General features: G+C 44.9%; 1 protein-coding gene across 2 annotated transcripts in view; it reads left to right on the plus strand.

Annotated features, from left to right (window-relative positions):
* aopep (aminopeptidase O (putative)) overlaps positions 1 to 12612 on the plus strand; it is a 112166-nt gene extending 99554 nt beyond the window's left edge. Inside the window, exons 15-17 of one of the 2 annotated variants that reach the window (XR_003869891.1) lie at positions 5434 to 5520; positions 5644 to 5837; positions 12032 to 12612. Coding sequence is in view for 1 of the 2 variants with exons in the window: in XM_029716510.1 (XP_029572370.1) it covers positions 5434 to 5520; positions 5644 to 5784 (228 nt within the window). In the remaining variant the exon portion in view is untranslated. The remainder of the gene's footprint in view (positions 1 to 5433; positions 5521 to 5643; positions 5838 to 12031) is intronic. The other variant, XM_029716510.1, reaches the window with a different exon arrangement.
* The last annotated feature ends 1644 nt before the right edge of the window (positions 12613 to 14256 follow it).

Genomic DNA, 14256 nt, shown 5'->3' on the forward strand with positions numbered 1-14256 from the left:
AAGGCCCTAAAGATTGTCAAAGACTCCAGCCACCCTAGTCATAGACTGTTCTCTCTGCTACCACACAGCAAGTGGTACCAGAGCGCCAAGTCTAGGTCCAAGAGGCTTCTAAACAGCTTCTACCCCCAATAAGACTCCTGAACATCCAATCAAATGGCTACCCAGACTATTTGCATCCGTTCACCTACTCTGTGTCTCACAAAGACACGGCGGTTGGAACCAAAAATCTCACATTTGGACTCATCAGAGCAAAGGACAGATTTCCACTGGTCTAATGTCCTTTGCTCGTGTTTGTTGACCCAAAAAAGTCTCTTATTTTATTGCTGTCCTTGGGGGCGGCAAGGTAGCCTACTGGTTAGAGCGTTGGGCCAGTAACCGAAAGGTTGCTTGATCAAATCCCCGAGCTGACAAGGTAAACTTATGTCATTCTGCCCCTGAACAAGCCAGTAAACCCACTTTTCCTAAGCCGTCATTGTAAATAAGAATTTGTTCTTAACTGACTTGCCTAGTTTAATAAAAAATAGTAGTGGTTTCTTTGAAGCAATTTGACCATGAAGCCAGATTCACGCAGTCTCCTCTGAACAGTTCATGTCCGCTTTGGTCAGGGAGGTGACCAAGAACCCGATGGTCAGTCTGACAGAGTTCCAGAGGTCCTCTGTGGAGATGGGAGAAACTTCCAGAAGGACAACCATCTCTGCAGCACTTCACAAATCAGGTATTTATGGTAGAGTGGCCAGACGGAAGCCACTCCTCAGTAAAGGGCACATGACAGCCTGCTTGGAGTTTGGACTCTCAGACCATAAGAAACAAGATTCTCTGGTCTGATGAAACCAAGATTGAACTCTTTCGCCTGAATGCCAAGCGTCACGTCTGGATGAAACCTGGCACCATCCCTACGATGATGCATGGTGGTGACAGCATCATGCTGTGGGGATGTTTTTCTTTGGCAGGGAATGTGAGACTAGTCAGGATGGAGGGAAAGATGAACGGAGCAAAGTACAGAGAAGTCCTTGATGAAAACCTGATCCAGAGCGCTCAGGACCTCAGACTGGGGCGAAGGTTCACTTTCCAACAGGACAAAAACCCTCTAAGTTTGCACTTAGACCACTGCGCCACTTGGGAGGTTCCACCCACAAAGTTTTTAATGCTTATCAATTGCCTCGCACCAAGGAAATACAAAATACTAAAATACTACACAGGACTCTTAAAGAATTTCATTTAAATGTTAATTGTATTTTTCGATCACAGAAACAATGAGAAAATATGGAAAAACAAATAATTAAATGTTAATTATATAAAACAGCCCGTGTAATCATCTGTCAGAGAGTAGCCCCAATCGGCCCAAGTAATACATTTGGGCCAGATAACAATTACCGGAATCGGCCCGAACCCCAAGTAATATATTTGTGCCAGATAACTCACACTGGAATCAGCCCGAGCTCAATCCCCGCATCGTAGCCATAAGCAATACTGCCGAATGCGGCTCAGACTCGGGCCACATGACGTCAGCCGAGTCTGACTGTCAGCGGAGTGCCCCAACTCTCAGCCGGAATCGGCCCAGATCCACTGTGCTAGCTGGGACGCAGTAGGTTTCACTTCCCCATCCGTCATTTTTAAAAAGACCCGACGGAACTCATTGCCTTCTTCAATCATGCAAAGACGGGCAGCACGAAGGTCTCGTCATTGATTTTGCTGGAAAGGGGTAGAAATGGTGCTTTACAATGGTATTCATATTACAGTTGACCTGGAAGTATTACGTTTTTAGGGCGCTAAAATAAGGTAAATTGTACGTTACAGCGCGATGTACAAAAGTGTGTTAGCTAACTTTACACTTTAATGGTGCTTATGCGTAGGATAAGGTGTGTGGGGGGTTGTGGTGGGAGGTGTGTGTGTGTGTGTGTGGGGGCTTTACTGTACTCTAGCATTAAGTGCAGCAGTCAGAGTAAGCACAGCTGTGTTAAGGCTGGAAACTAAACAAGTTAAGCTGTCATTAACACATGCCCTGTCTTGAAAATAATTAGTTGATACATTTTTCCTCTCTCATATGAAGCCATAGTCATTACCGTATATGACCTTTTTGGAAGGAGAAATCAATAACGGATGTGTAGATGTTTGTTCATTTACGGTAGTCACGCAGTAGGTGTTTGGTGCTGTGAAATGTTCAGTATACTGTACAGTATGTACTGTAGGGCTACATTATCAACACCATTACGTTTTAGTTGAACTGAGCATCTTTTGTTGGGACCTATTAAAACAATGAAAATCTTTCGCCAGGAATGAAAGACTTCCTGCTGAGAATGTACTTCACTTCTAAGAATCAATTGGGTGTAAGAATAAAAGACTGTAAAGGATGTGAGTGTACAGTACTTGGCTGGCCTTCAGTGGTTCAACATGAGAAGGTCTCTGTCTAGGCCTCTACAGTCTGGCTGGGGGTAGGAGGCCAACAGAGATTTCATCTACAAATTCCAGGGGGAAAAAAACGAAATGGTCCCTAAAAATAACCTGAGTTGTCACACAGACACATACGCACGTGTGTCCAGCCATTCCTCCAATGCGTCTTCTTTCTTACCCTCCAACCTTTCCACAAAATGAATGATCAATGTGTTTGAAAAGTGAAATAAATAAAAGCTTAAGTGCGGCATCACTTCTCTCCTGTTATGTTGGGTTAGCAGTGTTTACTTCATGGAGGTGTAGCTGGTAAAGTGTGGGAATTCATCACGCTTGAGGTTCTGTCTGTTATGGTTAGTGCTCTGTCCTTCCATTTGAATGGTGTAGAATGTGTGTGAGCATTTAATGTAGTGTGAAGGATAGCGTGTGAGCACTGGCTTCAACGCATGTGGGTCATTCCATTTCATTTCAGCAAGTCATGACACCCACCATCTCAGATTGTTCTGAAATCGTTTCTGTAGTGAGAAACAGATGAGATTAGCATTCCTGCGACATTATTTAGTTGAAATACAATTTGATCTTTGAGAAATTAAGCTAATTTGATTGCACCCAAGTTGGCCATTTTTATTTATAGGATTCATATAATATTCAATAAATATAGTACCTAACATCTGATTAACAATAAGTAAGACATACGGAATCCAGAAATTGGTCAAAAGCTACTCATGGATGTAGGATGCTACATAAACCTAACAACTTCAATGACTAATTTCTCTGAACAGGGGATAAAAACATCACCAAATACACTGAGAATACATTACATAGTATGAAGAAGCAATACTCTGAGCCGCAGCTCCATACTACTTGTCAAACATAGAGAACTGATACTATATACTCATTGTTGGGGTGGGATTGGTGTGGGGGGCCCGTGGAGGGCTTTTGAACATTTCTTTGAATTACTCATGTTTAACTCATTGTTAGAAAAAAGCTTGGTCCAAATCAGATGTTAGGTACTACAAGAGAAAATTGACAATTTGGTTGCAATCAATTAGCTTAATTTCTCAGAGATCTAATTATATTTCAACAAAATAATTTTGCAAAAATGCCAATCTTACCAGTTTCTAACAACAGAAATTATAGCAGAACAATCTGAGATTGTGGGTGTCGGAATCCTATTGTGGTTTTTGAGGTGGAACGACGTGTGTGTGTGTGTGTGTGTGTGTGTGTGTGTGTGTGTGTGTGTGTGTGTGTGTGTGTGTGTGTGTGTGTGTGTGTGTGTGTATGTGTGTGTGTGTGTGTGGCAGTGTACTGTATTACTACAGTATGCGCGTGCGTGTATGAGAGTGAATGCTTGACTCTGGACTCCTTTCATGACTCCTTTCATGTGTGTCTCGTGATGTGTGGGTTGGTGCTTATGCGTGCGTGCGTACGTGTGTGTGTGTGTCTGTGGGACATTTGTTGGTCAAGCATACAGGGCACATTGTACCACAGAAGGCCTTAATGCCCACGCTAGGTTGAAGGGTCCTATCAGAGAGGAAAGGAGTCTGTTACACCAAACCACACCAAAGACACTCCTCATGTGGAGAAGGAGAGCAGGATGAGGACGAGTGGGAGAGAATAAAACAGATAGACAGAGAGCTGCAGGGTTGGCATCTGCGTTTCATAAAGATGTTTTACTCTGTACTGTACGATATTGTACTGTGTCATTACGTAGTACTTGCTTTGATAGCATATTTACATTACTGCAATACGAAATACAGTAAATTACTTGCCAATTAGCTGCCTGTAAGTTACTGTCAAATTCACAGCAACCCTTTTACAGTGCAGGGAAGGAACATAATCAGCAAGTTTAGGCCATTGTAATTAATGTGCGTATCTGTTTGAATGCCCTCCAGGCCACCCTGCTCTGCTGCCCCGCGCAGCCCCAGCAGCTGCTCTCTGTGCTGGGTTGCATTCCTGGGGAGAGCCCTGGGGGTAGCCAGCTGCCTGGTGCCCCTCTCACCCCCTTCTCACCCCCCTCATTGGGCCTCTGTCTCTCTCTTGAGGGGAGACGCACCAATTACACAGGACATTCCTACATTTATTACACCACAGACACACACACACACACACACATATCCAGGATGCCACGAGCAGGGTTGATTGATTGCAAAAACAAGAGACACGAAAGAGGTTGGGATCTGAAAGAGAAAATGCTGCTGGATCTATTGAGGTAGAGCACGGTGGGGGGAAAAAGAGCGGGAAAGAGAGAAATAAAGCCCTGAAATGGCAGTAAGTGATGTGATATTACTACGGTTGCAAAATTCCTGGAACGTTCAATCAGTTCCCGGTTTATATTATAAGAGAGAGAGAGAGAGAGAGAGGGGTCATCTGAGGCCTATGAAGCTCATGTTTATTCAGAAGGCTGCAGAGGTAAAGGGAGCGTTCAGAGACGCTGTTATCAAAGGAGCGTTGCCCAGCTCTGCTTCTCACGCCCCCACACCAGGTGGAAGGGAAAACGGAGTGTGTGCGCGCGCGTGTGTGTCAGTCCGTACATCTATCTGTGTGGGTGTGTGAATCATCAAGCGAGACATAAGAAGGAAAAAGAATCCTCAGTATTGCTGCTTCCATCTAGCTGAATTTATCGTCTAGGAGAGAAAACACCCCCTCGTAGCGTTAAATCACAAATCACTCCCGTCACGAGGCTAGTAGAATAACAGCGTAAGGCTACAACACACACACACAAAAACATGAGGAGGGATGATGATGGAGGCGGGGACAGAGCCAGTCTCTGATCTCTCCGGTCACCGTGGTAACAGAGCTCCCATTGATCCTCTGGGAGAAAGGCCAGGCACCATCCTACACGCGCGCACACACACACACACACACACACACACACACACACACACACACACACACACACACACACACACACACACACACACACACACACACACACACACACATATGCAGAGAGAGTGAGTGTGTGAGAGAGAGGGAGAGCTTGCTGGTCTAAAATGTTTTGTATGGCTCCTATCATGAGCTCTTCCAACATGTGTGTTTCAGGTGAGGCATCGCTGGTGTGAGCTGGTGGTCAAACACAAATACGCTCAGGCTTATGGAGATGTGGAGCACTTCCTCATACACGACCAGGTAACACTCACACACACGCTGCCTCTCTCACACAACACAGACTCTTGTGCAAAAGCATGTTGTTGGGAGTGTGTATCTATCTGTATGTGAGGCTGATTGTATTTGTGTGTGTTGTCTCTCCAGGCCATGGGTGTTTATCTGTACGGGGAGCTGATGGTTCAAGAGGACTCTAGGCAACAGGCTCTGGCCAGGCGCTGCCTCTCATTGGTCCAGAACGAAATGGACCAATCAGCTCGCAGAGTGGTAGAGGAGATGGTCCTATGAGGTGGCACACAAAAGGTACCGACCCACCCAGCTGTGCCGTCTCATAATTATAGGTACCATTTGTTTCTGAACATGATTATGTTAAAAGTGATAATGGTCCCTTGTTGATTATGCCCTGGTTAAAGTGGGATCATATTGCTCTGAAACTATTTTGTATTATCTCTAGCCTCAGTATAGTAGATAGTGGGCAGACATATACTTCCTCTTCAGTGCTATGTTTTCTCTCGCTCCTCTGCCACGTTTAGATGTGGGTAACGGGTCTTGTTTTTTGAGTGCTACTGTAAAAGGTCTCTTTGTTTTTGGGTGTAGTGACTTGGCCACCTCTCTCACACATTCCTCCTTGAGCTCTCTCTCTCTGTGTGTGCGTGTGCGAGAGAGAGAGAGAGAGAGAGAGCTCAGAAGGCTGCCTTTTCTGTGGTTTCTCAGGAGCGCCGTCAGGATGTGTTTGTCAGGGCAGGAATTTGTTCCTCAAACAAACGGACAGTAGAGGAGAGAGAGAGAGAGAGAGGACTGTGTCTCCGGTTAGCCCTGTACAGCTTTTTACTGTGTTTACCCTGAAATTCCTGTGTGTGTGTGTTTGTAACTGCACTGTCATCCACTGGGAAGGAAGGTGGTGTGTCCGGCTTCTCGTAACAGCAAGGGTTTTATTTGTTTCTTCCCTCCCATCGAGGAGAATAGAAGAGAGATTTATGATTCAGACCGAGAGGGATAAGGAGTGAGGACTGGTCTCTTTTAAAGGAGTAGAGCAGGAACACTAGAACTTGTCCTAAGAAAGCACGGGACATTCAGGCTACCTAGCCCACTTCCAAGTCATGTCCAATCAATTGAATTGACCACAGGTGGACTCCAATCAAGTTGTAGAAACATCTCAAGGATGAAAAATGGAAACAGGATGCACCTGAGCTCAATTTGGAGTCTCTGAATACTTATGTAAATAAGGTATTTCTGTTTTTATTTTTAATCCATTTGTAAAAGAAAAAAATAAATATTTTTGTCTTGTCATTATGGGGTATTGTGTGTAGATTGGTGAGGAAAAAAACAATTTTATAAATTTTAGAATAAGGCTGTAATATAACAAAATGTGGAAAAAGTCAAGGGGTCTGAATACTTTCCGAATGCACTTTATATGTGAGAAGGCGGTTCTTTTCGGAAGGTGCTGTTAAATACTTGTCCAGATCAAGCAGAGAGACATACAGGCCTCACCACACAGATAGATAAATCCTTTATCAGGCCGTGGCCAAGCAAGAGCAAGACGGGAAGGGGGCTTTCATCCACACAAACACCGAGGACAGCTTTATGTGTGTGCAGAGGGGAGGAGAAAGGCTTTCCAGGCGAGCGCTCTGTCTGTCTACTCTGACAAATCACTTTACACACGCGCACGCACACTCTGCTGGGGCCACAGTCCGTCAGCCTCCTGTCACAGTGGCTCTCTGTCACTGTCCACAATAACATGTCTCCCTGTCCGTCAATAACAAGACGGCCAGTCCAAGCTTTCCTTCTTTCTCACCCTCTCTCTCTCTCTCTCTCTCTCTCTCTCTCTCTCTCGCTCTTTCCTTCTCTTCGCCCTGTACATGCCTGTGGAATCCCTCCTGATCCGCTTACTGAGGGGCATATCGCCGGTGCAGCGGAGCGAATGGTAGAGGAGGATAGAAGGAGAGGGGAGAGTGAGAGAGAGAACGCCACAGGTTTGGCCTTTCATGTCTGGGCTGTAATGGTTCCTGGTGTGATGACGCGGGGGGGGGGGGGGGGGGGGGAGGGAGTTACGGTGTGAGAGAAAGAGAGAGTGAGGATTGACAGGTCTTGCCTTTAATGTCAGGATTCTGAGGGTTTCTGGCACAACGGAGCTAGGGATAAAGAGAAGAAAAGAGAGAGAATGGGAGAAAGAGAAGGAGAGAGAGGAAAAGAAAGAGAGAGAGAGCATCCTGGTCTTTCATGTCTGCTCTGGGAGGGTTCCTGGCGTGCTGATTTGTGACTTAAGATAAAATCACATTGCCAGGGATTACCACCCAGGCCAGACCCTGCCGGCTGCCATGACAACCGGAGGCTCCACCGCTCAGCCGCTTGCAATAATAAAGTCAAGTAAGACATGATGATCTGACAGGGTGTGTTTGTGTGGGTGATGATGAGAGGCCCCATATAGGGGAGAGGGGCAAACTTTTGGATCATGTGTGTCTATGTGGGTGTCCATGTGCAGCCCTGTGCGTGTGTGTGTGTGTGTGTGTGTGTGTGTGTGTGTGTGTGTGTGTGTGTGTGTGTGTGTGTGTGTGTGTGTGTGTGTGTGTGTGTGTGTGTGTGTGTGTGTGTGTGTGTGTGTGTGTGTGTGTGTGTGTGTGTGTGTGTGTGTGTGTGTGTGTGAGTGAGTGGGTCTGGGTGTGTGAGTGTGTCTGGGTGTGTGAGTGGGTCTGGGTGTGTGTGTGTGTGTGTGTGTGGGTCTGTGTGTGGGTCTGTGTGTGGGTGTGTGTGAGTGGGTCTGGGTGTGTGTGTGTGTGGGTCTGGGTGTGTGAGTGGGTCTGGGTGTGTGTGTGTGTGTGTGTGGGTCTGGGTGTGTCCACCAGTCAGGCAGTGACCTCTCCCCCACCAGGTACAGAGCTTAGCTGATTGGTGAACAGTGATTGATCTCCTTTGTTCACAGTGGCTAAGTTCTGCACCTGAGGAGAGAATGACGCACAGAATCAGACAAAGAAAGAGAGAACAATGGAGAGAGGTGGAATGAGAGGATACGTTGACACTATTTCCCTCCCCCCCCCCAATGTGTAAACCATATGAACAGTTTTGCATGCAAGAGGAATTCCTGTCTCCTGTCTCTGCATGTCTAAAGATACCCTACGCTGGATTGGAGATGTACAGTCGGATTCAGTAGTGAGTGAGTGTGCGTGCTCCGTGGGAATTCAAACTTTTTGAGTCTCCTAAGTTTGATGTGCTGCAGTTACTAATAAGCCTAGCGTTATGCTCTCCTGCCCATTCGGTCTCCGTCGCTCTCGTCACCCTCTCTCTGTTCGCTCTCCCCTCCCTTTTCTCAGTTTCTCTCGTCACCCTCTCTTTCTCTTTTCTCTCTCCTTCATTGTCTCTGAGCTCACGTTCTCTCTCTCTCTCTCTCTCTGGGTGGACTGATGGTGATGGGGAGGGATGTGGGACACAGGAGACAGTGCTAATGAAAATGAGGAAGACAGGCATTGCTAATGCTGCTGCTCAGTGCTCAGTGAGCCACTTTTGACAATGGGCCCTGGAGGACCGTCTTCTTCCACTTCCTTACCTTCCTCTTCTTCCTCCTTTTCGTCGTCCTCTTATTTTCAAACTCCAGCAGCACTAACAAATATGTACAAGTCCAATTCGGTACAGCAGTGTCTGTGGTGGATCTTTGCTATAAGAACCACCTGATCGCTCAACGCCATCTCTTCTTTGAGCGTATGGAATCGGAGAGAAATCTTTGGACGTTGGAACTGTTGAACAAGCTCAGACCGTAACTAATCAATGGCCCCGGAGTCAATCAAAGGCGCGTTTGCCCACCAAGAGCATTACACTTGACTTTCCCCCCCCCCAAAAAAAGGTGATTACGCTTGAGCTGACATCGGCAGAATGTCAGGAAAATTGCCTTCAAAAAGGCGCATTGTGGCCAATGCTTTGTGCTGCTCTGTAACGGACTTTTGATTGCATCCCGACCAATGGATCAGAATGAACATACTGGACTGGAAAGGTAATTGTGGTGTGGTCGGTGGCGGGATGGGAAGCAGTAGGAGAGCTGGTATAGCCTTATGTTCTTTTCTTTCTCGAACAAAATGGCCGCTGTAAGCGAGGACAGATGTGTGAATTAGAAATTAGGTCCATGTGGAGCCTGACTGGAAAATGCTATATTTAGGGCCTGTTACAAGAGTAATGACTATCAAAGGCTTCTAAAAGAGAGGAATTACCATCGGAGACGATATCTAAAGCCTGATTTATTATAGCCTAATGGAAGGGAAATGGGCTTGCACATCAAAGCACGATGAAAACATATAGAAAGGACATTTTCACTCTAATGCCAGAAGTAAACCTAACTTTGTTCACTTTAATATCCTAAGTAAACCTCACTTTTTTCTATTTTTATAAGCTTACTGTGAGGTGCCATATTCCTGGTGTGGGACTAACTGTTTTCCCAGCTCGGCTCCAGCACCTCTGACTTGCTATTTGTGTTTTCATATAAAGCTGAATGCATGAATGGAACTCTGAGAAATCAGAGCCATGTTAGAATTACAGCCACCTGTTCTTACTTAACCGCTTTTAGCGAGATGTACGGTTGCATTGTTGTTGAATATAGGCCCTCAATTCATATTGGAAGGTTGTGAAAGAGGCTTGCCTCCCAGAGATGCAGGCGTGTCTCAGCAACAAAGACCAAAGGCAACATGTCATTACAAAATGTTGAAGAAGAGAGCGAGGACTAGTCTAGGACTGTGCCTCCTGTGCCTACTGAGCTGATAACAGTACTACTGAATGACTGGCTCAGTTCAGCAGGAACAGGAGTCCAGCCCATACCAACACACGACCAGACAGACGGCTATCGGCATCATCCTCCAGCCCTGAAGAGCTACGCAGCAACACACATGACTGATACCCCCAGCGGATGCATACCAAATGGCACCCTATTCTCTATTTAGTACACTACTTTTGACCAGAGCACATTCCCTATATACAGTGCATTAGGAAATGCAAAACACACAAAGAGAAAACAGGTTTTTAGAATTTTTTCCTAATTTATAAAAAAATGAAAAACAGAAATACCTTATTTACATAAGTATTCAGACCCTTTGCTATGAGTCTGTGAAATTGAGCTCAAGTGCATCCTGTTTCCATTGATCATCCTTGAGATGTTTCTACAACTTGATTGGAGTCCACCTGTGGTAAATTCAATTGATTGGACATGATTTGGAAAGGCACACCCCTGTTTATATAAGGTCCCACAGTTGACAGTGCATGTCAGAGCAAAAATTAAGCCATGAGGTCAAAGGAATTGCCCGTAGAGCCCCGAGACAGGATTGTGTCAAGGCACAGATCTGGGGAAGGGTGCCAAAAAAATGTCTGCAGCATTGAAGGTCCCCAAGAACACAGTGGCCTCCATCATTCTTAAATGCAAGAAGTTTGGAACCACCAAGACTCTTCCTAGAGCTGGCCCCAGGCCAAACTGAGCAATCGGGGGAGAAGGACCTTGGTCAGGGAGGTGACCAAGAACCCGATGGTCACTCTGTCGTTCCTCTGTGGAGATTGTTGTCCTTCTGGAAGGTTCTTCTACCTTTGCAGCACTCCACTAATCAGACCTCCATGGTAGAGTGGCAAGACAGAAGCCACTACTCAGTAAAAGGCACATGACAGCAAGATTCTCTGATTTGATGAAACCAAGATTGAACTCTTTGGCCTGAATGCCAAGCATCACGTCTGGAGGAAACCTGGCACCATCCCTATGGTGAAGCATGATGGTGGCAGCATCATGCTGTGGGGATGTTTTTCAGTGGCAGGAACTGGGAGACTAGTTAGGATCGAGGGAAAGATGAACGGAGCAAAGTACAGAGAGACCCTTGATGAAAACCTGCTCCAGAGTGCTCAGGACCTCAGACTGGGGCGAAGGTTCACCTTCCAACAGGACAACGACCCTAAGCACACACCCCAGACAACACAGGAGTGGCTTCGGGACAAGTCTCTGAATGTCCTTTAGTGGCCCAGCCAGAGCCCAGACTTGAACCCGATCGAACATCTCTGGAGAGACCTGAAAATAGCTGTGCAGCGACACTCCCCATCCAACCTGACAGAGATTGAGAGAATCTGCAGAGAAAAATGGGAGAAACACCCCAAATACAGGTGTGCCAAGCTTGTGGCGTCATACCCAAGAAGACTTGAGGCGGTAATCGCTGCCAAAGGTGCTTCAACAAAGTACTGAGTAAAGGGTCTGAATACTTATGTAAATGTCATATTTACGTCGCTGTTTTTTGTTGTTGACATTTTGCTTTGTCATTATGGGATCGATTGATGAGGGAAAAAACTATTTAATCACTTTTAGAATAAGGCTGTAACATAACAAAATGTGTAAAAAGTGAATACTTTCGGAATGCACTGAAGTGTGCTATGCTTATGGGTCCTAGTCAAAAGTAGTGCACTATACAGGGAAAAGGGTTTCATTTGGGTAGCAAAATACTCCCATGACTGTATTATGAACTGTACACCAGCTGTTATTGTCTGTTCTCATAGCAGCTCTCTTTTCTCCCACTGTTCTCTTTTACAGGCTGCCCAGCTGCCCGCCTTGGGACATGGAAAGGAGAGGAAACACTGAGAAAGTAATGCTCTCACTACTTCCCCTCCAGACAAGAAGACCAAACGCCAACCTGTTTTCTTTCCTACATGATCAATGAAGTTAAAGCACTGTACTGTACATACTAGTAGTAATAGGTGATGTGTAGATAGGCCTGCGTCCTAAATGGCACCCTATTTTTTTATATATTGTACTACTTTTGACCAGTACCCTTTTATCCCTTTGACTTTGGGCAAAAGTAGTACACTATAATGGGAATATGGTGTCATTTGGGACACCCAGAGTTATGTTCTCCAGAATTCTCAAAAATAGGAATCGAAAGGAAAGACTATTCTCATGGCATTTGTATAAATGTAATAATGCCTCTTTACTGAACTTTCTGATTTAGCCTCAGTTTCAATTCTCCTCATTAGGAAATGCGACTGAGAATGAGATTTGGGTCTTGGGGGTGTCCTTTGATGTGGAGATTTGGGTCTTGGAGGTGTGCTTTGATGTGGGTGTCTCTTGTGTGTTCGAACGTGGGATCGTTTGTACATTAATTCTGCAAAAAAACAGTACAGCTACAGTCACTCACCCTTCTAGATAACTTGAAACAATCTAACCAGGTCTTGTGTCTGGAAGCCACCTGCAGATTCATACTACAGCTATGACAATCCGTTTGTATTACTAGCAGTATGGGTTGGGATTATGGTTCATTCTTTTAGCTAGCTATCTACAGTACATGACCCATCAAGTTAGCCAGTTGTATCTGTGGGTGATTACAGCCATCTACTGTATTTCATGAACGTGTACATGTCTAGACAATAGTGACCCATCCACATAGGTGGATGTGGCATGGGGGTGGTTATAGCATGACCCATCAATTTAAACAAGTGTGTCTGGGTAAGCATCATCTAATAATGATCAAATATTTTTTATCTAGACACGTTCTGTTTTTTGATATTGCTACTAATCAAATATGTAAGTAAACATTTCACTGTACCGTTTACACCTTATTGTATCCTGTGCATGTGACAAATAAACATTGATTGTATTTGATATAGTGTTTTAACCAGAGAAGGTAATGTGAAGAACAACATGACCTGCACCAAAGTCAGATTACGATATAGGGCAAGGACTAGATAAAGTGTATTTTTACCTGGATTTTTTCTTATTGTAGGCTACTACTTTTAACAGTTTTAGTCTTGAAATCTTTGGTTGTTTACCACACTACCTTACTCACTCTGTTTAGCACATGGCCTAACATGTGAATCCACTAAGAGATGGGTGGGGCAAAGGCTTAAGAGGGTCTGAACAATGCTCAATAGGTGTATACAAAGAAGAGCTCTCCAGAAGGTGTACCAAAACATTGAAGGGCTATTTTCTCAAAAGTGGGGTTACAAGTTTTTTCAACTTTCAAAGCATAATTACTTTCCCATTGTTCCTCAATTCCAGTGTACTATATACCATTTTGTAGCTCTGAGTCTACTTTTATCCAATGTAAAAAAAAATATATATATATATATTAAATCCAAATTTTGCTACACACACTACATGACCAAAAGTATGTGGACACCTGTTTGTCGAACATCTCATTTCAAAATCATGGGCATTAATATGGAGTTGGTCCCCCCTTTGCTTCTATAACAGCCTCCACTCAGCTGGGAAGGCTTTCCACTAGATATTGGAACACTGAAATCAAGCACTGATGTTGGCCGATTAGGCCTGGCTCGCAGTCAGCTTTTCAATTCCTCCCAAAGGTGTTCGATGGGGGTTGAGGTCAGGGCTCTGTGCAGGTCAGTCAAGTTCTTCCACACCGATCTCAACAAACCATTTCTGTATGAACCTCGCTTTGTGCACAGCGGCATTGTCATGCTGAAACAGGAAAGGGCCTTCCCCAAACTGTTTCAACAAAGTTGGAAGCACAGAATCATCTAGAACGTCATTGTATGCTGTAGCGTTAAGATTTCCCTTCACTGGAACTAAGGGGTCTAGCCCGAACTAATTTTAGCTATGGAGATTGCATGGCTGTGTGCTCAATTTTATACACAGCAATGGGTGTGGCTGAAATAGCTGAATCCACTAATTTCAAGGTCTGTCCACATACACTATATATGCAAAAGTAAGACTGAATCGAGGCGGTCGGTCACATACCCTATATTGCACATATTTTAGTTGTCTCATTAAATACTTTCAATATTTATGAATTTCTGCAATGC

This window comes from Salmo trutta, chromosome 27 (assembly GCF_901001165.1).
Source record: "Salmo trutta chromosome 27, fSalTru1.1, whole genome shotgun sequence".
NCBI classification, from domain to species: Eukaryota; Metazoa; Chordata; class Actinopteri; order Salmoniformes; family Salmonidae; genus Salmo; species Salmo trutta.